At 32.3% G+C, this 25,876-nt stretch overlaps 1 protein-coding gene and 1 long non-coding RNA gene across 2 annotated transcripts; both read right to left on the bottom strand.

Annotated features, from left to right (window-relative positions):
- Positions 1-11,739: 11,739 nt before the first annotated feature.
- On the bottom strand, positions 11,740-12,301 carry LOC128283848 (uncharacterized). Its single transcript, XR_008274241.1, has 3 exons — positions 12,272-12,301; positions 11,940-12,177; positions 11,740-11,859 (listed from the first exon to the last, which is right to left on the bottom strand). It is a non-coding gene; the product is annotated as an uncharacterized LOC128283848 (long non-coding RNA).
- An 11,823-nt stretch (positions 12,302-24,124) lies between these two features.
- LOC108473209 (ethylene-response factor C3-like) lies at positions 24,125-24,983 on the bottom strand. Its single transcript, XM_017774744.2, has one exon. It carries the CDS (start codon positions 24,943-24,945, stop codon positions 24,292-24,294), a length of 654 nt encoding a protein of 217 aa, XP_017630233.1. The 5' UTR covers positions 24,946-24,983; the 3' UTR covers positions 24,125-24,291.
- Positions 24,984-25,876: the final 893 nt, after the last annotated feature.

Here is a 25,876-nt window from a genome sequence, read left to right as displayed (position 1 = left end):
CAAAAAATAAATCAAAACAGAAAAAATCCAAAGAACAAACCCAAAGCAGAGAAAACAAAATGAAACCAAAATAAAAAAGCCCAAAACAAATATCCAGCTTGAAACGATAGGGAAGCTTTAGAGACTTCTGCATCCTAGCTGTTCTCCACTTAATTAACCCCACTCTTAAAAACAACAAAACCACATGGGAAATTGCATCTGCTTCATAATTATCCTCCATCAATTTCCATCAGAAAATAGTTCCTTTCCACCAAACCTTCTTGAATACATCGACTTTCAGACAATTCAAAACCACTTCCATCCTTAAATTCAACTCTCCGTCTGCTTGTCTCCCTCATGGATTTCATCTAACTTCAATCATCAGCCATCACTTCCTCTACGCCAGAAGGAACCATATGCATCAAATAAGTTGTCTCCCTTTTCTTGATTCCTCCTGAAGCTATGAGATGAGCAACCTTGTTAGATTCCCTATGGATAAATCGAAATATACAATACTTGAAACCTAAACTTAGTTACTTAGAGTGTTTTATGTACGTTGCAATATCAGACCTGTCTTCTTTCTCCTCTTACAGTTTGGGAATCACTGGCTGAGAATCACCTTCAATTTCAACTTCCCTCAGCCTGAGATGTAACCCGAGATTGAGTACCTAAAGACACGCCATCACTTCAGCTGCAAAAACAGATAGTATATTCACATGCATAACTGTTCTTGAACAAATAACATCTGCTTTTTTCATTTCAAACCACTAACCCAGAACATGACTCGTTCCTTTGTCTATTGAAAGCTACATCAAAATTTATTTCTACCCTCAGCCCTAACAGAGCAACCCATCTGTTCGTATGAATCCTTCTTTCTAGTAAGTGCATATTCAACCCATCCAGTTCCTTTAGATAGTTGATCACAAAACCTGCAATTTGAAAACCCGATTTTATCTCACCTTCATGTATGAATTTTGTTTCTGGATGACCAGATCACCCACAATGCACATGCTATCATCTTGCACTTAGCCATGGAATGAGAATCAAAAATGTTTTTTATCCAATCTTCGAAGTCAGTATTTGCATCTAAAATAGGCCAGATGATATTTAACTTCTCCCATGTTTCCTTTGCTGTAGGACACTCTCTAAACAAGTGCTCTCTCGTTTTCGCTCCTGTTTGACATCTTCGGCAAGAGGTAGAGCCCATCATTCTTTGATAGTGAATATTACTATAAGTAGGAAAATAGTTACATGAAAACCTCCAATTTGTAAATTTGATTTTAGGGGATAGATCTAAATTCTACAATTTCTTGTAAAATTGTTTGTAATTAGACTGTACTTGATTCTGACCGTTATGTAAAAGATATTTGTGCCCACCACAAACCGAACACTCCCCGGTCGGCTCACCACGCCAGATGATATAGTCCTCATACGAAATTATGGACAAATGGATACATAAAATCCTCTCTGCATCCTTCTCCGTAAAGGTATTACAAATCAACTCAGCTTTCTATTTTCTTGTATTGGCATCAATCAAATCTGTAACTTTTAGAAGACTCAAATTAACATTCATATTTTGAATTCTAAACTCATCATTTCTAGGAACCCAAGCATCTCCTCAGATAAAGACTTGTTTTCCATCACCAATCCTCCAGCCCAAGCCTTTCAAAAGGAGCCCTTTTGCAGCCTATAAACTCTGCCAAGTAAAAGAAGGTAAATTTCCCAGCTTGGAATTTAAAATATCAGAATCTTTATAATATTTGGCCTTCAAAGTACGTGCTAGTAAAGAATTAGGATTTCGTAACAAACGCCAACCCTGTTTGGCCAATAAAGCGATATTAAAAAGATTCAAATTACGAAAACCCATACCACCCTTTTCTTTAAGCGCACATAAAGACTTCCAATCAAACTAGTGCATACCTTTCTTTCTTTAGCTTTTTTTTTTTCACCAAAAGGACCCTATTATGTTTTCCATTTCCATACAAAAAGATTTTGGAAAAAAAAATAAAATATTGTATATGTAGGAATTACTTGCAAAATAGCCTTGATAAATACCTCTTTGCCTCCTTGTGAGATTGCCTTATGCTCTAGCTGTTAATCTTCTGCTTCAATCTATCTTTCAAACTTTGGGAGGCCATTTTCCTTTTTTTACCTACCATATTTGGTAATCCTAAGTATTTCTCTGGATCAGTCGAACATCGAACATTAAGAACCTGAAAAGCCAAGTTCTTATCCTGATCATTCATATTCGAACTGAAAAAAGCTTTGGATTTTTCAAAATTTACACATTGCCCCCTGAGCAAGACTCATATTCACTTAAGATATCTTTAAGCACATTAATCCCTCTATTCAAAACCTTTCCAAACAGTATACAATCATCTGCAAACATGAGGTGGGTGATTGGTGGGGAAGATCTACATACCTTAGCACCACAAATTTTTCTTTCTTAACTTGCTAGTCTCATCAACGTAGAAAGCCATTCTTCACATAACAGAAATAGGTAAGGGCTTAATGGATCCCCTTGACGCAGTCCTCTCGATGACTTGAAACTTGAACCTTCGTCGCCATTAAGTAAAATTGAATATTGAACAAAATTAATACATCAGAGAATAAAATCAATGAACAGATTTGCAAAACCCATTTTTAACATCATACCTTTGAGGAAAGGCCACTCCACTCTATCATAGGCCTTGCTCATATCGAGTTTTAGAGCCATAAATCCTCTTTGCCCTGATCTTTTATTCTTAAAAGAATGAAGTATCTCATACTCCAGCAACACATTGTCAGTAATGAGTCTATCCGGTAAGTTACTTTGAGAGTCATAGATACAATCATCCAGAACCTTTTGTAAACAATTGGCAATAGTCTTGGCTATAATTTTATAGATAACAGTACACAGACTAATAGGGTAAAAAATTTTCAGATTAATAGGATTAGCAGTTTTTGGAATTAACACCAATTGAGTTCTGTTAATTTCTTCCATAGATTTACCATGATTCAAAATATCCAAACAAAAAGCACAAGTATCTTTACCAATAATATGCCAATACTTTTGGTAAAATACTACCGGAAAACCATCAGAACCTGAAGCTTTTACAGGCTCCATTCTTTTTTGCACCTCAACAATTTCTTCATTTGTGTAAGTAGCCATCAAACTTTGATTCATAATGTCAAAAATACATAAATGAACCCCCGAGAGTATATGCTCCAAGTTTCTAATTCCTTTAGAAGCAAATAGGTCTGAAAAATAGTTACGAGCAATATTCCCAATCTCCATACCATCCGTAGCTAGAGAACCATTATTTTTTTATAATCCTTGAATCCAACTGATACGTCGTCTTCTGAGAAGCATATTTATAGAAGAATGAAGTATTCTTATCACCCATTTTTAGCCAATTCACTCTTGCTCATTGTTCCCAATATCTCACCTCTTTATCCATCTCCTTGTTCAGGTGTAGTTTGACCTCAACAAGCTCAGCCAAATTCTCCTCCGATCTCTCATCACTATTCAATTCTTCAAGTCTCCTAGTTAATCGTTTCACATCTCATCCTCTTTTGTACTCAATCTTACCCGCCCAATACTTCAACCCATTAGCAAGAGTTGATATATGATTTAGAAAGGAACCCGAGCTACCTTCCCACAATTTCCTAATTTATTCCTCACACGACTCCTCTAAAACCCACCAAGCTTCAAAATGAAACCTTATAGGTTTTTTGCCCATCCCTTCAGCCATCGTTTCAATAAGCAAAGGATAATGATTTAAGAAAAAGTGTGAAAGATGCCGCAAAGAGTAAGTTGGGAAAAGTTGTAACCAAGTATTTGTAGCAACCCTTCTGTCAATTCTTTCTCTAATGTTTCTTTCCATTATTTGACCTCTCTCCCAAGTAAACCACGTTCTAGAAAAACCTATGTCTTCCAATTGACAATCCTCTAATGTTCGACGAAAATCCTCTATTCTAGTCTCATCCCTTACAATCCTCCCTGTTTTTCATGAGCAAAAAGAATATCATTGAAGTCACCACAAACCAGCCATGGTAGCTAATTATTTCTCCCCAATCGTCGAAATAAATCTCACATCTCTGGTTCATTCCTTACATCCAATGCCCCATAAAAACCCGTAAACCTTCATCGTGGATTTCCTTCATCTTCTAGAATTTCAACATCAATATGATTCTTTGAGAGACTTTTCAAAGTGACTAAATGTCCCCCATTCCACCCTATACTTAAACCCCCTTGTGAACCTTCAGTAGGAACGTCAACACCATTAAAAAATCCACAACGCCTTCTAACAATCTCCATTCTATTAGCATTCAATTTAGTCTCCATAAAGAAGACAATTTGGGGATGATAAATTTTCAGCATATGCTGAAGTCTTCTTACTGTTCACAGACTCCCCAATCCATGAACATTCCAGCAAAAAATATTTATTTTTTCTGGACGGCATGTCTATTGGTAGCTGTCGATATCTATTTAAGATGAGCTGAATTCCCACCAATAACCTCCAACGAATCCTGAATAGTAGAAACATTAGAGATCAAAGAATCAAACCTCTGTCGTTTTTTACCTTCCTCATTGATGATTGGATCATCTTCTAATTCACATTCCATATATGACAAATCCAATCCATTAGTAGGGCTCATCTCACTTGGAACTTTTCTTAATTCATAACCATTCAGAGAAGTCCCCAACAGTTGACTTTTACTAGACACCAGATCCTTCCTATCATTATGACCTGATTCCTTTCATTGTTGGACACTATTCAAAATATCTGAAAATTTGGAACCTTCCAAATTAATTCCAATGATAGGATTAATGTTTTCCCATGATCCGTGCCCTTGATTTTGTTTTGAATTTTGGCCAGATGCTGCTTGGACCGTAACTTTCCAAAAAAATTACTCTCTCCCTTTTCCTTCAGCCAGATACTGTTAGCAGTGGTGGCCTTCCTTGCCTGAGCCCTCAACGTCAAATCCCAGCCTATCTTCACTTCCTGCATTCCATATTGTAACCTCTTCGAGCAAAAATTATCACCATGACCAAGGCAGCCAAATAGGAAACAAAAAAAAGTTAAATTTTCATACTTGAATTTTGCATAAGTAAACTTTGAATCAGAAATCATAACTTTCTTTCTTCTTTTCAGAGGTTTTCGAACATCAATTTGGACACAAATACGTAGATAATTCTTGTAACCATTGGTTAACTGCTTCATATCATATTCCAGATATTTGCCAATGAAATTTCCAAATTGCACCGCCATTGAATCTCTAAAAAACCCTAGTGGCAGGTCGTGAACCTGGACCCACCAATCTGAGCACACCAATGGAATAAACATCGGATTTTCATTTTCCTGAACCCTATGAAAAATCAATAGATGATTATTGAAAGTCCAAGGAGCGCCTGTAATAACCCGGGAGATATCTAACTCATTAAAGAATTTGAAAAGAAAACGTTTTTCACCCAGATCCTATATTTGCACACCCTCCAAGGGGTGCCAGATATTAGCCATTTTATTCCTCATGGCTGGAAAATGCACCACACTAGTAGTAAAAAACATCCCACCAAGCAAAAGCTATACGCAACACTTTGTTCTTCTACCTCATCTTACATAGAAAAAGCCTCTTCTTCACCATCCTCCAAACTCAGATCCGCAATACCACGTTCCATCACTTTCCACAACAAAGACAAATATCTTCCCACTAGACAGAATAAACAAGTACCAGTAGCAAGGCAACAAAAAGAAAGTCAAAGATGAAAAAAGATAAAATAAAAAATCGTGCCAATCGGCAGACAGAGATGTGCTAGACGACAGACTGGATTTTAAAAATATTGGATTAACAATTTACAAGTCTTAGATATTAATGCATAATAGTTAATCCTTCCAATTTTGAATAATGAAGGGAGAGAAAATGAGAGACATGCACATATTAATTCAAAATTATGCATTTTTCAAATGTTTTATTTTTCTTCTTTTCACTTTTCAACTTTATCAAGCAATGGTTTTTCTTTCCATTTTTTTCATCTCTCCTACCAAGCACACTTGTGGAAAGAAAAAGTATATTTTCCATCTTTCTATCCCTTCAATTTTTTATTTTTCCAATTCTCTTTCCATCCTTTGCTTGGTAGAGTTAGAAAATGGAAGGAAATAAAATAAAACATTTTAAAAATGCATAATTTTTAACTTACACATTTCTCTCATTTTCTTTCTTCTTTATCATTCCAATTTTAGAAGGATTAGTTTTTATGTATTAGGATAGAAAATGATCACCGCTTATATTTTATTTCCTCACTTTTCTTTCCAACCAAGTATACTCAATTTATTTTCTTTCCACTTTTCTACTCCCTTCTCCATCCATCCATTATGTTTTCTTATTCACTAGTTGGGGTCTGAACTTGGTAATTATTCACACATTGAGGTTTAAACTTTTTTTTAAGTCTAAGTTAATCTTTGAACTTGACAACTATTCTCATGTTAGGGCCTGAACTTTTTTTGTCTAAGTTAATTCTTGAATTTGACATTTATACCTATGTTGGGGGCCTGAATTAAGCAATTTCTCGCATATTGGGGCTTGAACATTTTTTTTGTTCCAAGTTAATCCCTAAACTTTGCAATTGTTCTAACATTAGGGCATAAACTTTTTTTAAGGAAATATTAGGGACTAACTTGAATAAAAAAAGTTCAGGCTCTAATGTAGGAACAATTACTAAGTTCAAGACCTAAATTGGAATAAAAGAGTTTAGGTTCCAATGTGAGAACAACTGACAAATTCAAAGAGTAACTTAAACAAAAAAAGTTCAAGCCTGAATGCATGAACAATTATGAAGTTCAATGACTAGCTTAGACAAAAAAAATTCAAACCCCAATATAACATTTTCCAAGTTTAGGTTGTATTAACCTTTTTCTCATTTCATTGGTGTTTTATTGTGGGTATTCTTACATTAGTTTGTTGATTTTTCCCCTGCGCAGATTGGATTTTTACGTTAGATTTTAGATTGGACTGATTGGTGCTTCGATAACAACAATGACAATGAAAAGAGGCAACGGTAATTTATAGTTTAGAGGAAAATTAGATTTTTTAAGTTTTAAGAAAGAAAAAAAAATAAGGGTTTTTTTTATAATCAAAAGCAATGTTGGGGTTAATTTATTTAAAATCATAATTGTGTTACCAAAAAATCATAATCGAATTTATTTAAAATCTGTTATTATGCTAATTTTAAAATTATTCTTTTATTCTTTTGTTATCAATTTAATATAAGTTAATGAAATTGGACAAAAGAAACACAATTAATTAGGTGACTAGCTTGTAATTATTTTTTTATAATTGGGTGGAAAAATAAAAGTTAATCATAATTAGATGATTAGATCTATTTAAGGATTGGAATATCCATCCAAGTTCAAATGCCTGTTCAAAATTTGAGAAAATTTAGATAAAAATATTAAACACGAACAATAAACTTGGAAAAAAATTAGGCCCCTCTAAAATATGGGTCGGGCTCAAACTTAAGCATCCAAAGCCTTAGGCTAGCTTGACTTAACCAATTTTCAAATTTTGCGATATGTTATATTATTGCATCCATATACATTATGAAAGTTATTTAATATCATAATGTAAACATTAAAAAAAAGGTTAAATTATCTATAAATAAAACTTTAACAAATGAAAATATATATAATTCTTTAATGTTATATTAAAAGATATAAATATCTTGTTAAAAGCTTAAAATGGACTTGGATTATCTAATAACAAATATAGACGAAATTGGACAAGATTTTAACCCATATTTGAATTAGGTTGAGCTTGAGCAAATAGGGGCGAGCGTTCGATTGAATCGAGTGAAAAAATTTTGAGTTAATCAAGTTCAAGAATCCTATTTTATCATCCTAACTCAAATTGAAATTTTTTCAAATCGAGTCGAGTGAAATAAAATTGAGTCATGTTGAATAGAGTGAAATTGTTTGAGTTAAATTAAAAAATAAACATGTCACATAAAAATTTTGTTACAAGATAACTAATTCCATATTAGAGTATATAAATTTGAAACCACATATATTTGAAAAAATTTTCAAAGAAAAATAATAAAAAATATAAGACACTTGAGTATGATAAATTTGAATCATTAATAGGTCCTAAAATTATTGTTTTAGAAAAATTTTAAAATTTTAACTTTTTATATTTTTTGAATTTTTTAAATTTTTTAAAAATTAAAATATGAATTTTAAATTTTTATAAATATTTTAATTTTAAAATTATTTTGAATCTTGTAAATTTATTTTGTAATTTTTGTTGCGAAAGAGATCAATTTGCTTTTTTTCAAAGTTGACAAGGACTAAAAGGGTATTTACACCAATCTGTTATTCGAATTATTCGAATTATCCAAATTATTTGAATTGTGAAATTTAACTCAACTTGAATTCGGAACTCGAATAATTCGATTCAATTAACTAGAAATTTAATTAATTAATTATTTTTTCGAATCGAATCAAATTGTGCTTACTTCTATAAGCAAATATAAAATATATTAATATTATACACCCAGTCCGTTTTGATTCATGATCAGCTTTACTTGCAATATAGTTTACCTTAAAAAATTTTTTATTATAATTGAGTGTAGGGGTTAGAGGTACTTAGAATTGAACTCAAACTTATAACCTAATAGTGAATTTTAACTTAAATTCTTTACGACGCTTTATTAGTAAATGAAGTATACTTTGATTTCCAAGTTGTCAAGAATTTTTTAGTCAGAAGTATTCTCTAATCGTAACAGTGTGTTATCTCTACAAGTCAACACAGTGGAGGAGCTGACAATGGCTGTGGTGGAGCCCTCCCCCTCACCAAAGGCAGTGGCGGATGGCGGTGGAAATGGTTGTTGATATAGGGCTCAAAATGATGATGCAATCTATTCATGGAAGAAACAGCTGTGCTTTCATTCATTATTTTATGGCATCTCCTCCTCGTCTGTCAACTGCATAGACACTCAATACCACGCAAAATCCGGTCCAATCCTATGTTCCACTAAACTCTTTAACCTTGCAACTTCAACCACCACCACTGATTCACCCTTGGACGTGTATCATTTGGTCAAGCTCGTGTTTCACCAACCCACTATAATAAGTGTCTTTCCTTTTGAATGTCAGGAAAAGCCAAGTTAATTGGCAAAGCTTCTTAGTAGTGTAAATACTTGACTTTATAATTTTACGCGTTGGGGGAGGCGACCTTGATCTTGACTCTGATTTCTTAACCAAAATTTGGGTCACAATCTTATATAAATATATGGATGATTCAGGAATTCAATGACTTCAATTAAAGAAGTTAATAATTTTGTTCCAAATGGCGACCATCTCATATTTTGTTACTCTCATGTTGATATTCCGGGGACTAATTGCAATTTTCTCAAGTAATATTCCCATGGTTGAGGCTTCCAGAGGTTTATCTAATATTGAGAACCTTAGTGTGTCTACTTATCCTCCTTCGGAAACTTCAAAGAGGAATCGGTCGACACCACCAAGCCCAAGACCCAACAATCCATCTCAAGATAGGCTAGACAATCGAGGTCGCCTTGCCGGTAAACACCATGATTGATCTTATATTTTACAGCCCTGTTCAATTTGTACTACTATGTATCTCAACGTGATTTTGTTGTTTTCTGAAACAAAAAAAGATTATACTGAAATCATGTTTTACCCAGAAAAACAATAGGGTAATCAGAAGTTGTATTTTATTAACCGTATGAAATGGTTTTTACATCCAAAGCAATTACAATTACAAACCACTCAAGGTACTTCTCATTGTTTGAAGGAAAGCTAGTTTCTCTTTCGCACGAATATCATCTGGACAAGGTGATTCGATGACGCTTGTTAGCAAACTAAACTAAAATCACCCCACTTTTTAGTAAACTTAAATTAAAACTAAAACTAAAACCATCACAGCTAGGGTTAGAGCAAGAACAATCAAAATTAGAAAACCACTTGAATCGAGTTGATTGAATAGTTCATAAAATACAAGTTAAAAAAATTATGATTGCCCGAAATTGAATCGAATTTTATTTTTATTTAATATGTAATTTAATTCAATTTTATGATATAAAAATAAATAATTTATATTTAAAGTAGTGAAAATAATTTTAAAAATTTTGAAAAATTAATTTTTAGTAACATTTATGAATACAACTTTAAAAATTCTTTAAATAATATTCAAAAACCATACAACAAATCTCATTTTGTTAAAACACTACAGGAAAACAGACTTTTAGCGGCACTTTTTTAGCCTTTAGCGGCGCTTTTAGGCGCCACTATAACTTTTAGCTAGCTTTCTAAAATGCCGCAAAAAAGCGCTATATGTAACGCATACAAAATTTGTGGCGTTTATTGAAAAAACGCTAAAGGTCAGGGCTTTTAGCGGCGTTTGTCAAATAGCGCTAAGCGTCAAGGCTTTTAATTGCGCTTTTTTACAAACGCTAAATTTGGCGATTTGTAGTATTTTTTTCACCAATATCCAGCCCTTCCTGCATTAAAATCCAACCAAATACAACAAATATAATATAAAATGCAGCCAAAAACAGTAAATTTAACATAAAAATACAACTAAAATATTAATTCTAAATGATACTTCAAATTTAACTAAAGGTATATGATATAATTAATAATAAAGTATAATTTAAAATATTTTACAATAATGTTAAGCGTGACAAAACTTAAAAACATTCTTACAATAAGAAAACTAATGTCTAAGGCAGCGGCTTTTGCGATTGTTGAAACATATGCATCATCTCTTTGAAGGTGTAGTGGAGGTCATCGTACTTTTTGCTCGTTACGCTACCATCGCTCGTGCCTCTGCCTCTCTCTTGCGCATTGCCTCCCTCTCTCTTGCCTCTGCTCTAAGTTGTTGCTGGAGTTCTTTATATTTTCGTTGAACCTTGGCAATTTGCTCAACCGTGTTCGCTTGCATCTGAGCTATCTGGTCTCTTAACCTCTGAACTTCAGCTTGAGCTTGACTTCCGAAAGGCATGTATTGCTGGGAGCTAGATCCAAAATATTGGGTCGGGTTAACTCCAGATTCTTGAAATCGAACCCGACCGTACCTTTCAGGACCCAAAACTTCAGTGATAATTTTGTTATCAATGTTCTCAAGATTAACAGAACTATCACTCGAAGCAATCGCTTCATATTCTGCCATCTTCTCCTTTAGTTTCTCCTAAAAAATCAATTAAAGAGTTAGAAAGCGAAATATGTAATAAAAAGAAATGCAACATAACTTAACATTTTTAAAACTACTAATGATGAATTGAATTAAACAATTATAATTAAAGATTATAAATATTTAGAATAAATCAAATATTATTAAGTGAATATACCATAATTTCTCCGACCCGGATGTCATAGGAGATCCATCTTTCTTCCTATCGTAATCTCAAAAAGTTGAAGCGTCCAACTTTTCGTCGGATTTGACTTCCTACAATATAGTAGTAAGAATATTATTTAATAATAGAAAGTTATTAATATTTGAAAGAATTAATAAATTCATAATACCTCGGCCTCATTCTGAAGCAAAACTTCTCGACCTGCTGGGCATGCGTGAATTTTGTTTTTGCTGCACGCTTGTTCCAACTCGCTCACGGTCCTACATAATAAAATTATTATTACGTATATAGTAAACACTATATATAAGAGTTTGGAAATACGCAATACCTCTCCTTTCTTTGAATTCCAAAATCTAACGCATCTTCCCATTGATACCTCGGCATTCTGGCGGAACATTTCTCGATTTTTCCTCGAGGCTTATGTCTTTCTTAAAATATTGTTTCTTTAAAGTGCTTTTATTGTCTCTCCATCTTTTACCTAATGCCTTCTTGATATAATCATCGGAGACTTCTAAAGCAAATCTCTCCTAAAAAAACATAAGTTTAGAATGTAAATATAAATGAAACTTAAACCAAAGTATTATAAATTGCATTCACATTTTGTTACCTTAATATTAGCGAGAGCCTGGTTTTTGTTGCTATCAGGCATGTGATGCCATGATTCGTAGTTGATGGGCAACATATTTGCATTTCGTGCTAAAATGCCCAAATAGCCTTCTAAAAGTCAAGCTTCAGATCCAACAGGCTGACCATGAGTATTTCTACTTACTTTAACACGCTCGACAGGATCTAAGTCGTATAAATCTCTAAGTAGCGTACGTCCTCGAACTCTGCGCGTCCCACCACTTTCAGCTGAAAAATGATATACTATTATTATAGTAAAATTGACAAATAATTCAATAATAAAAGTCAACACATGTAAAATGAACATAATATTACTTTGAAATTCTTCAGGCTCATCAAGTGTCTCGGCACATTCGAAGATCCAACAAGCTGTCTCATTGTTCATTATTTCTTTCTTCCGAATTTGTAGTATTCGGACAATACTTAAATCTCGTACTCTTCTTCTCGCATTTTTCCTGCAATACATAAAATAATTAAAGTTTTAGTAACAAATTACAACAATAGTAGTACATATAAAATAGTTAAATTATATAACATGACAAAGATTAAAATTATAATATTACATATAATTAAAAATTGTAAAATCTTACTACATCATTATTAGTAAATATCTTCATCCACATCATGTCGAACCCATTGATGTTTTGTATTAGTACTAAGGATATTTTCATCTAAGTTTTGTTCTGGAAAAGGTAATGTTTCTGATCTTTCGACGATGTCATCTCTACTTCCATTACCCATGTCAAACAAGTCTCTAGGGGTGTTCCGGAGTACAACATACCAACCCTCATCAGTTGGATCTTTGAATAAAAACTTGTTTCACTTAAGAGGAAAATACATATGGCTCGTCCATCAATTGTTGTCGATGTGAATCAAGCGAGAGAAATTCACCATTGTAAAACCAAATTGATCTTTTTTAATTCCTCGAGCAGTATTAACATCTGCCCAATCACACCGAAATAAGATAACTTTCCATCTCCATAGTAATCCAACTCAATAATGTCAGTAAGAAGTCCGTAATACTCTACATTACCCTCAACCGGATTACTATCCCTAGTACTAGCATAACTTGTAATTAAAGAATTAACAACAACTCCACAATTTTGAGTTCTCCTCATTCTCTCGCGATACTTTGTATGAAATCTGTATCCATTGATGAGGAAGGCACTATATCTTTTTATTACTTTGTTCGGACCTTGGGAAAGCCATTTAACTTCGTCATTGACGTCCTTCCCACTCCAAACCTATTGAATCAAAAGTAAATTAAATAATTAAAAATGTATTATGTAAAAACATTCTTATTTGATTAACTAAATTTCGCGATTATATGTAAATTATTAACTTTAGTTACATACCGTTTGACTTAACCATTCATGAAAAGATTCTGTGAATAACTTATTAATCTCTCGATGTTGTAATCTTCGAGAGCGTGCATGAGATCTCAAAATTTGTTTGTACTCACTATATTAAAAACAAGTTTAATTGGTTAGAAGATAAACAAATCAAAATGACGAATATGTAAGACAATTTTATAACTTACTTGCGCAACGGTTCAATTGAATCGTGGTTAAAAAGTACATATCGATGTGCCTGTATCCACGATATATCATCTAATTCTACAATTTCAACTTTGTTGATTGGTTCTCCATAACTTTGAAATAAATAAGTTTCGGCCAAGTCATTATCATTGAGCCCAGCATTTCTACTTGGTCTATTCAATCGTGTTTCAGCATCTTCTAAATATCTAGAACAGAAGGTCATGCACTCTTCTGCCAAGTAGCCTTCAAACAATTGATCCTACGGATAACGCTTATTGCGACAATATGACTTCAATTTGCTTAGGAACCTAAACACGATATACAATATTTATCAAAAGTCGTAACTAAATGTATAGAGGTGAATGAATGAATACTTGAGAAATAAATTAGCACCTTTCTATAGGATACATCCATCGATAAAAAACCGGTCCACCAAGGATTGCTTCGTGAGGGAGATGGATTACCAAGTGCACCATAATAGTGAAGAAGGAAGGTAGAAAGATCTTCTCTAAATTGCATAAAGTCAAAGCCGCTCGATCCTGTACTTTCTCAAGTTCTTCGACATTCAAAACTTTGCCACAGATAGCTTTCATTATATTGGATAGTTCAATTATACAGGACGTTACATTTTTTGACATACAGCACCGTAAAGCAATTGGGAGTAAATCTTGCATCAAGATGTGGTAATCATGTGATTTTAATGAATATAATCTTCTATCTTTGAAACTCACACATCGAGATATATTTGGCGATACGCATCGGGACCTTTATATCCTTCAACACCATCTGAAAACTTCTTTTCTTTCTTTGACATTGAAAAAATAGAAGGCGGCAACCGATATTTCCCATTCGGAAGTACTTGAGGATGAAGATCACGCGGATTCTCATGTCAACTAAATCAAGCCGCTCGAAGATTGTCTTTTGATTTTCCATCGACATTTAAAATTGTCCCAATTATGTTCTCGCAGACATTCTTCTCAATATGCATGACATCAAGATTGTGGCGTAAAATGTTGTGCTCCCAATAAGGCAACTAAAAAAAAATACTCCTTTTCTTCCACAACTCCGCCTCATTAGGATTATCCTCTTCGTCAGATTCATCATCAGATTCATCCCTCGATCTTCTCCTTGTTTGCGTGATAGGTGCTGGACAGTACCTAGAACAGATGTAAGAAAAAAATAAAAATTGCTTTATGTATTCGGATATTTTCATAAGTTCTAAAAATTAAAGGCTCAAAAAGAATCCATAGATTCACAATAATATAGCTAAACATCATGTACCAGACAACTGAATGACAGACTGAAAGATGAAGCATATGATTGAGTTCCTAAACTTATTGATGCCCACTTGGAGTATCATTAGCTTATTGATTTTTTTAAGAAGATTTCTAGAAGATCTTGTGTTTTGAAGTAGTAAAACCACAAAGTCATTGATGACTAGAAACCGAGCATAAATAGTAAGGATGGCATAATAACCAAGAACGAAACAACATACCGCATATAAATGCTAACAAAGCGGTTCAAACTTTCTAGTAATATAAATGCAGAAAAACACACACGCAATCTTGAATGGACAATTAAGAAGCTATGCTATTTAGACTCAAGTGTAACTATCATATGCATACTATATTAGTTTATTTGAGGTCCATTTTATGACGATTTTATGGACAATAGGCGTATTGTTTTACCATTCTGTGATTTCTCTCACCAATACATTAATAGTATTACTTGGAATCTTGGTTTAAGAGCAAGTCTTATCACTAATCTCGGTTTAATCCTACTATTACTATGAATCTGTTATGATCGGCTCCTAGAAGCTACCAATATAGTACACGGTTAAACTTTTAGAGTCGGATGGACTTCTGTCCAATTTGGAAACAGGCTTATGATGTGGGATTGACTTCAACTGCTATGCTCAATTGTTTCTTAGAAAGATGGCATGCCTTTTAATTGAAATAATGTTGTTTGTGACAGTAATTAACCGGTATATTGATGAAGGTGTTGCATAGCTTGTACCGGAGTTCTATTCATTGATGAGGTCTTGTTCTTTTCTTTAGTTGAGCTATTTTAGCATACGATATATGTCCTTTAGATGCATGGATGTAATGTATGTTTCTATGCGAATAAGCATGCAAACAAATGTATATCTAATATACTTCTTAGGTCTTGACACATGCACATGCTCAAAGCATTTTACACATCATGCATGTTTATGTTCTCTAAATCATGGTTAGCAGGTGCATATCTTTGGACATGGAGTGCTTTTCATACTTGAATCGTGCTTTAGAGAGCTCACTATCTCCAATAGTAATTTTCACTACAAATAGAGGCATTTGTAATGTAAGGTAAGTGAAATCGATTTTGTCAGAATTTTTGAAATATCGGTAGCTTTTAGAGGGCTAGCTTAGTTTTACATGTTGACTTTCCAGGCATGCGATGCAATTTGAGAATCTGAATATATTAGACCTCTTCTGCAAGATGAATTGTAATTATTTTTGTTTTGGGCCTGAGTTATATTTTCTATCATCATAAAAACAGCAACTCAATTCAGTAAAACTAATGTTCCTACTATATTAGTTTATTAGTATAAAATTTTTGGGTAAAACAAATAATTCATAAAATTCACAAACTTCAGAATTTATGTATTTAGAATTATGTATTTATATAAACACACAAACAATTCATATAAGTTCAATCACGAAGACGACATCTAAACCTGACTAAGTTATAGAACACACACACGGATAAATATATATATATAACTCCTATTAAGCTTTCCAAGAACAAGATTCAAATTTCCAAATTCGGTTTTCCAACAGGAGCTATTAAAAGAAAATACAACTCCACTTAGTACAAAACTGAATCAAGCAACACAAACCGGATAATAAACTTGAATGAACTTAGATTATAACATAGCAAATAACGAAAATAACCAGTCAAATTGAAATCTGAAGCAGAAAAGAAATATGCTTTTCCGTTGAACCCAAAAATTATCGAGGAGATGAGCAGAGAAGAACTTACAGGTGTAAACGAAAATGGCAAAAGGGATAGTTAGAAACCTAAATCCAACGCCTACAGGACACCTGACACTTCGAATACCGATCATTAATATAGAAGAAACAAACTTTGAAAATCATTAATCGTTGAACTATTTTCTTACCTTGAACTGTTTTCTTCAACCCCGAAGCCAACTTCTGAAACCTTTCCTTTCTTAATCCAATTTTCTATAGATGGAAAATCAATGGCCAGTGGGAAGGGTGGATTTTAGGGATTTCAAACTGGGGAAGAATGGGCTATTTTCGGATGTCGAATTGGGGAAAAAATGTTATGATTCTTTAGGGATTTGGGAGTAAGGCAGAGAGGGGAGGGGAAATGAACTGGGGAGACTTAGACAAAATTTCTAAGTTTTATCGTCTATAAAAATGAAGACAACAAAAACGACGATGTTTTGACAAACTTAATTTAACATTTACGGCGTTTTTGCAATAGCGTCGCTAAAAGGGTAAGCTATTGCGACGTTTCAAATAAACGCCACTAATAAACTAACAAAAGCAGCGACACTTTGATCTGAACAAAATAATATTAGCGGCGTTTATACACTAGCCGCTAAATCCAAACCTATTGCGCGCTTCACAAAAACGCCACTAATAAATCCTACAAAAGCAATAGCCGTTTTGTTTAAAAGATGATGCTTTTTGCGGCGTTTTCAATAAGCGCCACTAATTCTATATTTTTAGTGGCGTTTTGTAAAACGCCGCTAATGCTCTCTCACACAAATCATAAAACGACTTCGTTTTGCACGATTTGAAATTTTTTTTATGTGTTTTTACAAAACGCCACTAATGCATTTAAATTTTAATAGTTTATTTATTTCTTAAATTCCTTTTAAACTAATTTTGTTTACTTTCAAACAATATATCTAATTTGAAAAAATTAAATTATATTGAATAATTATTATTTAAATATTTAATATTTAAATTTTAGGTAAATAATTTCTAATAATTATTTAAAACATGAAATGAATTCAAATAAAAATATATATATATTAGTATAATACTAAATCCATGCGTACTTATCGGGAATATAAACATATACATCGTAAATACATGTATAAACATGAGATCAAGTATTTAATTAAACCACACTACGAGCACTCCAAAACCTAGATTCAACGAACATCATTTAATCAATTAACCCTTAAACCCTAACACTAACCCTTATAACCTTAAACATTAAGACCCTAAACCCTAAATTAATACTTTAAAACAGTACCAAACCCCAAACAACAAACTAATTTAAAACACTATACCCCAAATCCAAGATAACAAACCCGGCCCATACCATTAACTTAATATATATACTATACCATTGAACTGGCCTAAACCATAAACTTAAAATATATATATTAATTCTACCATTGAACCCTAAACCATAGGCTTTAAACCTTAAATCCTAAACCCTAAATCTAAAAATAAATTTAATCAATATTAAGTACTTCTTCCACAATTTATTATAAACATAAGCTTTTACATTAATATCTATATATATACACATCAACATGATCCATATGGTTTTTTGTGGGGGGGTTTAGGGTTTTGGAGTTTATAGATTAGTGTTTATGTTTTATGATTTAAAATTTAAGGTTTAGGGTTTAATGTTTAAGATTTAAGGGTTTCTGAAAAAGCCATAAAACGTCGATTTTAAAGCTTGGTAACTTAAATAAAATTTGTAAATAGTTTAGTTATCAATTTGTAACTTTTCATAATTAAGTAACAAAATGAAACTTTCTCATAGCTAAGTGATGAATAGTGTAGTTCCCATTTTTTATAAAGTTAACTTTAAATACAAAATAATTAAATCAAATTCAAAATAAAAATAAGAAAATAATATGAAAATTAAATCAGATCAAATCAAAATGAGTGTCGGTTACCCTACTAAAAAATGCCTGCTAAACTTTTTGCGGCGTTTGGGCCAAAAACGCCGCTATTAATCAGTTTTTAGTGGCGTTTTGGATAAAAACGCCACAATTGATCAGTTTTTTTTGGCGTTTGGGACAAAAACGCCTCAATTTAGTGGCGTTTGAGATTAAAATGCCGCTATTGATCAGCTTTTAGTGGCGTTTTGATAAAAACGCCGCTATTGACCGATTTTAATGGCGTTGGCAAAAAACGCTATAGTTTAGCTTTTAGTGGCGTTTCGGACAAACGCCGCTAATGTATATTATTTGCAGCGTTTTTTGTTAAAACGCCACTAAAAGCGCCACTAAAAGTCTATTTTCCTGTAGTAAAAATAAAATTTATAAATTAAAAATTGAAATTTAATATAAAAAAAGAACAACCATTCAAAAAAAATCCAAAATACTCTACCAAACTGATATCATCCCTAATCACAACTTTCTAAGAAAGTATAGTGGATTTTTATTAACTTGCATACTTTTACTCAATGGTGGCTAGGAGATTTTTTTTTTTTTCCTGGGAAATACTTCAAAAGTTTTTCCCAAGAAACCAATCAAGCCTTTGCACAAAAAGTAACCCAATTAAACCTTCAAATTTGAAATTTGCATCAATTAAGTTCTTTTACCAATAAAAACAGTCATTGATTGATAATACGCTAACGTGATCGTTAATATTTAAATTACTACAATATCATAAAGTTTTAAAAACTATGAAAAACTTTTAAAATATTAAAATTTAAAATTATAAAAATAAAAATTTTACTAAATTATAATAAAAATTCAAAATATTATAAAACTTACAAATTTTATTATCATAAAAATATAAAAAGTTGAAAAGGAATAAAAATTTAAATTTTTTTCTGTAGACCAAAAATAAGTCCTAGTTACAAGCTAAATTTTCACAAACTAATTAAAAACAAAAGCACAATGTGAGGCTCAAACACACCACTATATGATCAAGAACCTTGTGCTCTTAAACAAATTTATTACTATGCAATTTTTTTTCCATTTCTTGAATGAAAAATATATAATTTTAATTGCTATTTTAATTTTATAAGATGATTTAAAGATTTTAAAATTCAACTCTGCCAACACAAACCCTACGAGACCTAGGCATACGAAAAACGTAACTCATGAATGACAGCCTCCCCTGCAAACAAGCTTGACGTATACTCACACAACCCCACTTCCTAGCACAATCTATGTTACTCAATAAATACTGCACTGCCCAAGACTTCCCATCTGTGCAAGCACGCTCTACAGATTCCTGGACTTGGAAAAGCATCCTAAAAGAGCAGGATATATGCATCCAAGGATCGGAATTCAAATTTGGAACGAGAAGAGGGTATCAATCATTGGGAACAATCTAGCGCTACATAGACAACCACCGACGAGCACACTAGGTACACTAGCCTCATAACTGTGGGACACTCACCACATATAAGAATGGATTGGGAATTACTGGAACTAAGAACTCAACTTCCGTGGATTCATAATAGCTCCAAGACCAAGATAGATAAGTTTGGAAATTCAACTTTTCTGGTCAATTCTCGATTAAGGCTGCATATCACTTTCTACTAGACCAAGGTCAGGTGAGAATCACCAACAATGCATATAGCATCAATTGAAAGGCTCTTTGGAGAATTCAGCTTCCCCCAAAGATCCTTATGTTTCTTTTGAAAGATCTACCACAATAATCTCCCTCTACGAAAGGCCCTTTGTGATCACCGCATAATCAGAGAATTTCATTGCCCATTATGCGAAAACGACGATGAATCACTAGATTATTTATTTAGGACATGCCTCTTTACCAATGAAACAAAAATATGGATTATTCCTTTTATAGGAACCAAAAATTCAACCCTCCCCACTATTAGATATCATTGAAATCATCTACAATTTGTGGATGATTATTGACCTGTACAATAATAAATTTATTTAGCATACGGGGTAGAACAAGATGGTTTTAATCCTCATACTCGGCTTTCTAATATTCTATGAAAATCCAACCTATACCAATTTACAACCATACTTTTAGGGGTTTTTTTTTTTTCAAAAAAAAGAAAAATTGAGTTACTATTTTTATTTTTTGAAATTCTTATATTTTTAAACTTTTTAATTTTTATAATTTCGAATAAATTTTTGAAAATTTATAATATTTTAGTAATATTTTTATTTTTTGAAATTTTTATAATTTTTCTAATTCATTGTTACAATTTTTAATAGAATATTTATTTTTGCAACAACTTTTTGACTTTTACAGTATTTTTGTGATATTAAATTATATATATTTCAAATTTTGAAAATTTTATTTTTTGTTGATTTAGCAATGCCCTAAGGGTGAGTTTGGTTGGGCGGTGCGTTTACTTGCGGTTAGTGTAAAAACAGTGGTGGCGGTGAGATTAGATACTGTAGCGATACTGTAACGTGAGATAAAAAATAAGCTAAACGCACCGCACCGCACCCAATCGCCCATTCAAACCCACCCCTAGACTGCCATGTCAACATTATAACAATTGAGTCAATTGCTGTTAATGGCCATTTCAATAAAATAATGATCAATGATCGTTTTTGCTTGTCAAAAGTCTTGATTGATATAATTTTAAATTTGATAGCACAATTGAGTGGAAAGCCTGATTGTTATTATTTTTATTTGAAAAGTTGTAGGTTTTTTAATTCATTTTTACTAAATTTAAAAGTAGTTAAAAATTAATGTTTTGTTTAGTTCACATATTTATTATTGGAAAAATTTTTACTATAATAAAATTTCGATTGAGTTAATCACTCATCAATTCGATGTCAACTCAATTTAAAAATTATTATAAACTCAATTTTTTATAAAGTAAGTTATATTATTATGAAGGAATTTTACCTTTTATATTTTTTAAATTAATAAAATTTACATAATAAAATTTGAACAAAAACATTAAAACTTCAATCTTTCAATTTTACCATTTTAATTAAAGTATTATTTATTTTTATATAAACTTTTAAGTTATATAAGTATTTTTTATCCATATCATGGGTATGTTATAGTCTAGTATCTTTTGAGACATTTAGAAAATATATTATGTTTTTTAATGAAAATATATGAAAATAAATCTTTTACCACTAACAAGTGTTAGATGCAATGACAAGACACTTCATATTCCAAAAAAAGAATATAAATTCGAAACTTAAAGATAATATTATGGAACAACTCTAAACATGAATTAAAAACCAGACATGAAAGATACCTAAAATAAATAAATATATGTCACCATTTCACTTGTAACTCCATTTCACCTAGATAAAGACCTTAAAACTAAAGTCCTTTAACAAGGCCGATTATACGCTTTTCATGACCCATCATAGCTCAACAATTCTGGCCCAAAGAAAGTATCTATTGTCTCCTCCGCTTCAAAGAAAGTTTGCAATTTGGTAATCCCTACTAGTCTCTACTCTCTAGTTATAAATGATTCCTCCATTCTTCAAAAAGGCCCATTCCCAACCCAACGTACTCAAACGACTTTCAAATCCATTAAAACATGTCATTTTCCACCTTTTCATTCACCAAACATCCATTACACAAAGCTATTCAAACATGCTTTTAATTTGGCTAAGTGGCATTACTTTCTTAAAACTAGCTTTTTTCCCTCCATTTTGGCCTTTTGTCCTTTTCTTACGTGCGCATGAACCTGAACTTTTGAGTTATACTAATCAGCTGCCTTTGGTCTCGGTCAAAATACATGAAGCATTCATGGGGTATCTTCTCTCTTTTTATTTTTCACAAGCAGCTTGTGAATAACGAGTTCAACTTGGACCAGATCATTGCTGAACCATACTCTTAATATAGCCACATAAGAACAAGAGAAGATTGACCATTAAATTTAGTTAATGATTGATCTTAAAGAAATCCTGGAAAATAAATGATAGCTTGATCATATAGGAGAATTGGGGATAAATTCAAATACACGTGGTTCTTCCCTTTTGTGTTTGTTGGCTATATTAACTAACCAATTCCTTACTAGTTTTTCTTTTTGACTCTCCTTCCAAGCACTTGAAAGTAATCTTTTTACTAGTAATATGATCAACTTTATAAATTACCTATAACCAAAGTGTCTTAATAATAGCTATTAGATTGACAATTTTTTTTGAATAATTTCATTATAGGTTCTGATCATATCTACTCTTTTTGATATAATGTCTAGAACTACCTATAGTTCTTTCCCAACCCATAATTAGAAGGATAATGTGCTTCAGTGCACTCGAATCCACATTCTCCTGTATTGACAACAATGTTCTCCTCCCTAACCCATAATTAGAAGGATAATGTACTTCAACGCACTCGAATTCACGTTCTCCTATATTAACAATAATGTTCATGCCAATCAAACTAAGACTTAATCGGATAAATATTGACGATTTTGATTTGTAACTATTAATGAGATTTGTAATTTTTGGATAAAACTTATCTACTACTTTATCCCTCTTTAAAAGGGGTTAATTCTATCATGCATCAATTTAAGTAAGACCTAGTGCACTTTCATCCTTTGATCATTTTGTGTGGTCTTTGATAGTCTTTAAACACTCTTCAATAGGGGTTAGTTAATCGAATGATTTCACATTAACTATACAAGATTAAAGGTGTAATAACTCACCACCTAACTAACCACAACCTTACTCTTGAAGCCAAGGTGGTAGGTTCTTCGCTCAATGGGCCATGACAGGCTCCAAACCCTCCATGAAAGCCTCTACTTTCCGTAAAAAAAAAAAAGCATAAGATTATTCACCACAAAAGAATATAAATATTAAATTTATATAACAATTTTGGTTTAATATATGATTTGATATATGAATTTTATTTTGGTGTAATTGTAGACATAAAATTATAATTGCAATTCATATATGTAAATGAAATTCTGATTTTGATTTAATTGAATACGTTCAAAGAAATGAATACATACATTTATTTTCATATTGGATTAATATAATTATCTGTATATGCAATATATCAATATAAAATTGTGTTAATTCTATAATATTATATTAGCGATTTGTAAAAATTATATTAAACTAAAATTTTATGTATAAAATCACACGAAATTAAAATTACATAATAATAATTATTGTTTACGTGAGAATATCTAAAAGCATTGGGATGAATCACCAGTCAACCAGTTGTGCAGTAATTGTTAAATGTTGTCCCTTCTTGTATTAATTTCTTCCATCTTCTGGTTCCAAGTAAGTTATGACTGGATTAATATATGCAAAAACCATATATTTTGTTTGAAGGAGGCTGATTTTCAATTTATGAGATCTCAATATGATTTCAATGTCATCTTATATTTTATAAGATTTTAAGATTCAAAATGCATATATCAATGATTTTTGGGACTAAATTGTGGGAACTTGTGGAGCAATATCTTATATCTATATTTTAATTAATGCATATTGTTGGGTTGGTATAGGAAAAAGAAATTGACAATAATTTATATATATATGGATGATTAATATGGTGTTCAAAATTAGCCAGACAAATCCAATCAGTTATAAATTTAAGTACAGTTTCTAATTGCAAAGGCTCAACAACTGTGAAAATAATTGTCATCATCATGTTCCATCTTAATGGAAACTGAAAACGATGGTACCATATAATGATACTGTCCACTAGCCCAAGTTGACATATAAAAAATACCTCTCTATATCCAACAAAAGACATTAATCCTTCTTGCATTTACAAAAAGCCAAAATCAAGAAAAAATTCTCATTCCTCGATATCTAAACAGGAAAAAGGATTAACTGACTGATACAATTATTATTATTTTTTAATTATGAATTAATCAAAGTTATTCTAAAGTAATTTACCAAATATTAGAACTCTCGGAGATGGTAAGAAGTTCCTCCAAGTATTCAATACCTAAATCCTCCAACACTACTACATTTTCCGTGTTGTTAATTTCCTTTTCTTTCTTGGCCTTCTTCATCATCATGGACGACCCCTTCTTGGTTTTCAAGGAGTATCTTTTCTTCATGGTTAAAACAGGTGAGCAACCTTGTTCAAACCCATAGTTCATTTCTCGAAGTGATTCGTAGACTTTGTCCATTGGGAAATTGAGAATAGCCATGGAACCTCTCATTGCCAATGCAGCTTGGTCATAAGCTAAAGCAGCAGCCTCAGCTGTATCAAAGGTTCCAAGCCAAACCCTAACACCATTCCTTGTGGAATCCCTTATTTCAGCTGCATATTTCCCCCATGGTCTTCTCCTAACTCCTCTATAAGAAGCCTCCCTGGTAGACGATTCCTCTTCATTTGCTTTCGAGCTTACTTCATGATCATCTCTAGAGCTTGCCGGAGCTTGGTTTAGCAGTCCTAAAAGAAGCATCTCCTGAGAGTCGTTTTCATTGAAAGGAAGAGCTTGGTTATGGGGGTAATTGAATGAGTCTAGTGAAATATAAGAAGAAGATGATTCAGGAGAGAAATGAGAATATGGGTATTGGAAATATGAAGAATCCATATATGCAACTCTTTGTATTTGGTTATATTTGGTGGTCATAGGAGAAACATTTCAAAGCTTGAGAGATACCTTATATAGGCAGATGAAGGGTGAAAAAGTGGTAAAATACATGAATATACAAAAGGTTTCAAACCAACATTATTGGGTCGTTAATCGGACCCTCAAATGAGGAAGCTACACGTGAGTCAAAGCACCAAAAGGGACCATGGCGGCCAGGTGAGACCAATTTTTTTTTTTTTTCAGTATCTTTCGTCAGCTTGATGATTTCATTAGTAGCTAAGGGCTAAAGGGGACTTTTGCCCACTTGATACTAGAAGCTAGCAAAGGCAAGACAATGGTGGGATTGCATGTTAATTACTTCATCTAAATGCCTATATAGTCCAGTGTTAATAGTTTTTGCGATGGTTCTGGAAGATACAGATGATAAGTCTGAATGTAGAACGACTGAAAAATGTCAAATCAAAATTGAGAATTTTCACAATTCAAGTTTGATTTTCATTTTTTTTTTGGATAATTAAATACAATTTATTCACCAAAAAGCATACCAACTTTGTCTTACCATTAGACTGAATCTACCTCAATTAAAAATCTCATTTTAATAACCATGAATCTTAACTTCACCTTTTCCATTGTGGATTAGCCTCATCTATGTGGTCTCAAAAGCATTACAATTCCAAACTTTAAATAATACCCATGATTGAAAAGCTGAACTTTTTTCAAGTTATTTTATAAGCTTTTTTACTAAAAAAAAAAACTTTTGCACCACCATATTGCACGAGTGGGGGTGATTTAGACAGAAATACAAAACTAAAGAAGTGGTCAACAAGAAAATTGTTGTCTGGTCAAATTAATTTCCATTCAACATTTTGGTAACCCTACTTGATTTGTTTCAAACTCAAGTATTTACATTAAAAGTTGGTAAAGTCTTGTA

The sequence above is a fragment of the Gossypium arboreum genome, chromosome 11 (assembly GCF_025698485.1).
Source record: "Gossypium arboreum isolate Shixiya-1 chromosome 11, ASM2569848v2, whole genome shotgun sequence".
Taxonomy (NCBI): domain Eukaryota; kingdom Viridiplantae; phylum Streptophyta; class Magnoliopsida; order Malvales; family Malvaceae; genus Gossypium; species Gossypium arboreum.
Note: the sequence above shows the minus strand (reverse complement) of the source record. Positions and strands in the feature narration are given on the sequence as shown.

What these genes read in the sequence shown, in the direction of transcription:
- LOC108473209 (XM_017774744.2), bottom strand. Translation starts at nt 24,945, where the DNA reads ATGGATTCTTCATATTTCCAATACCCATATTCTCATTTCTCTCCTGAA.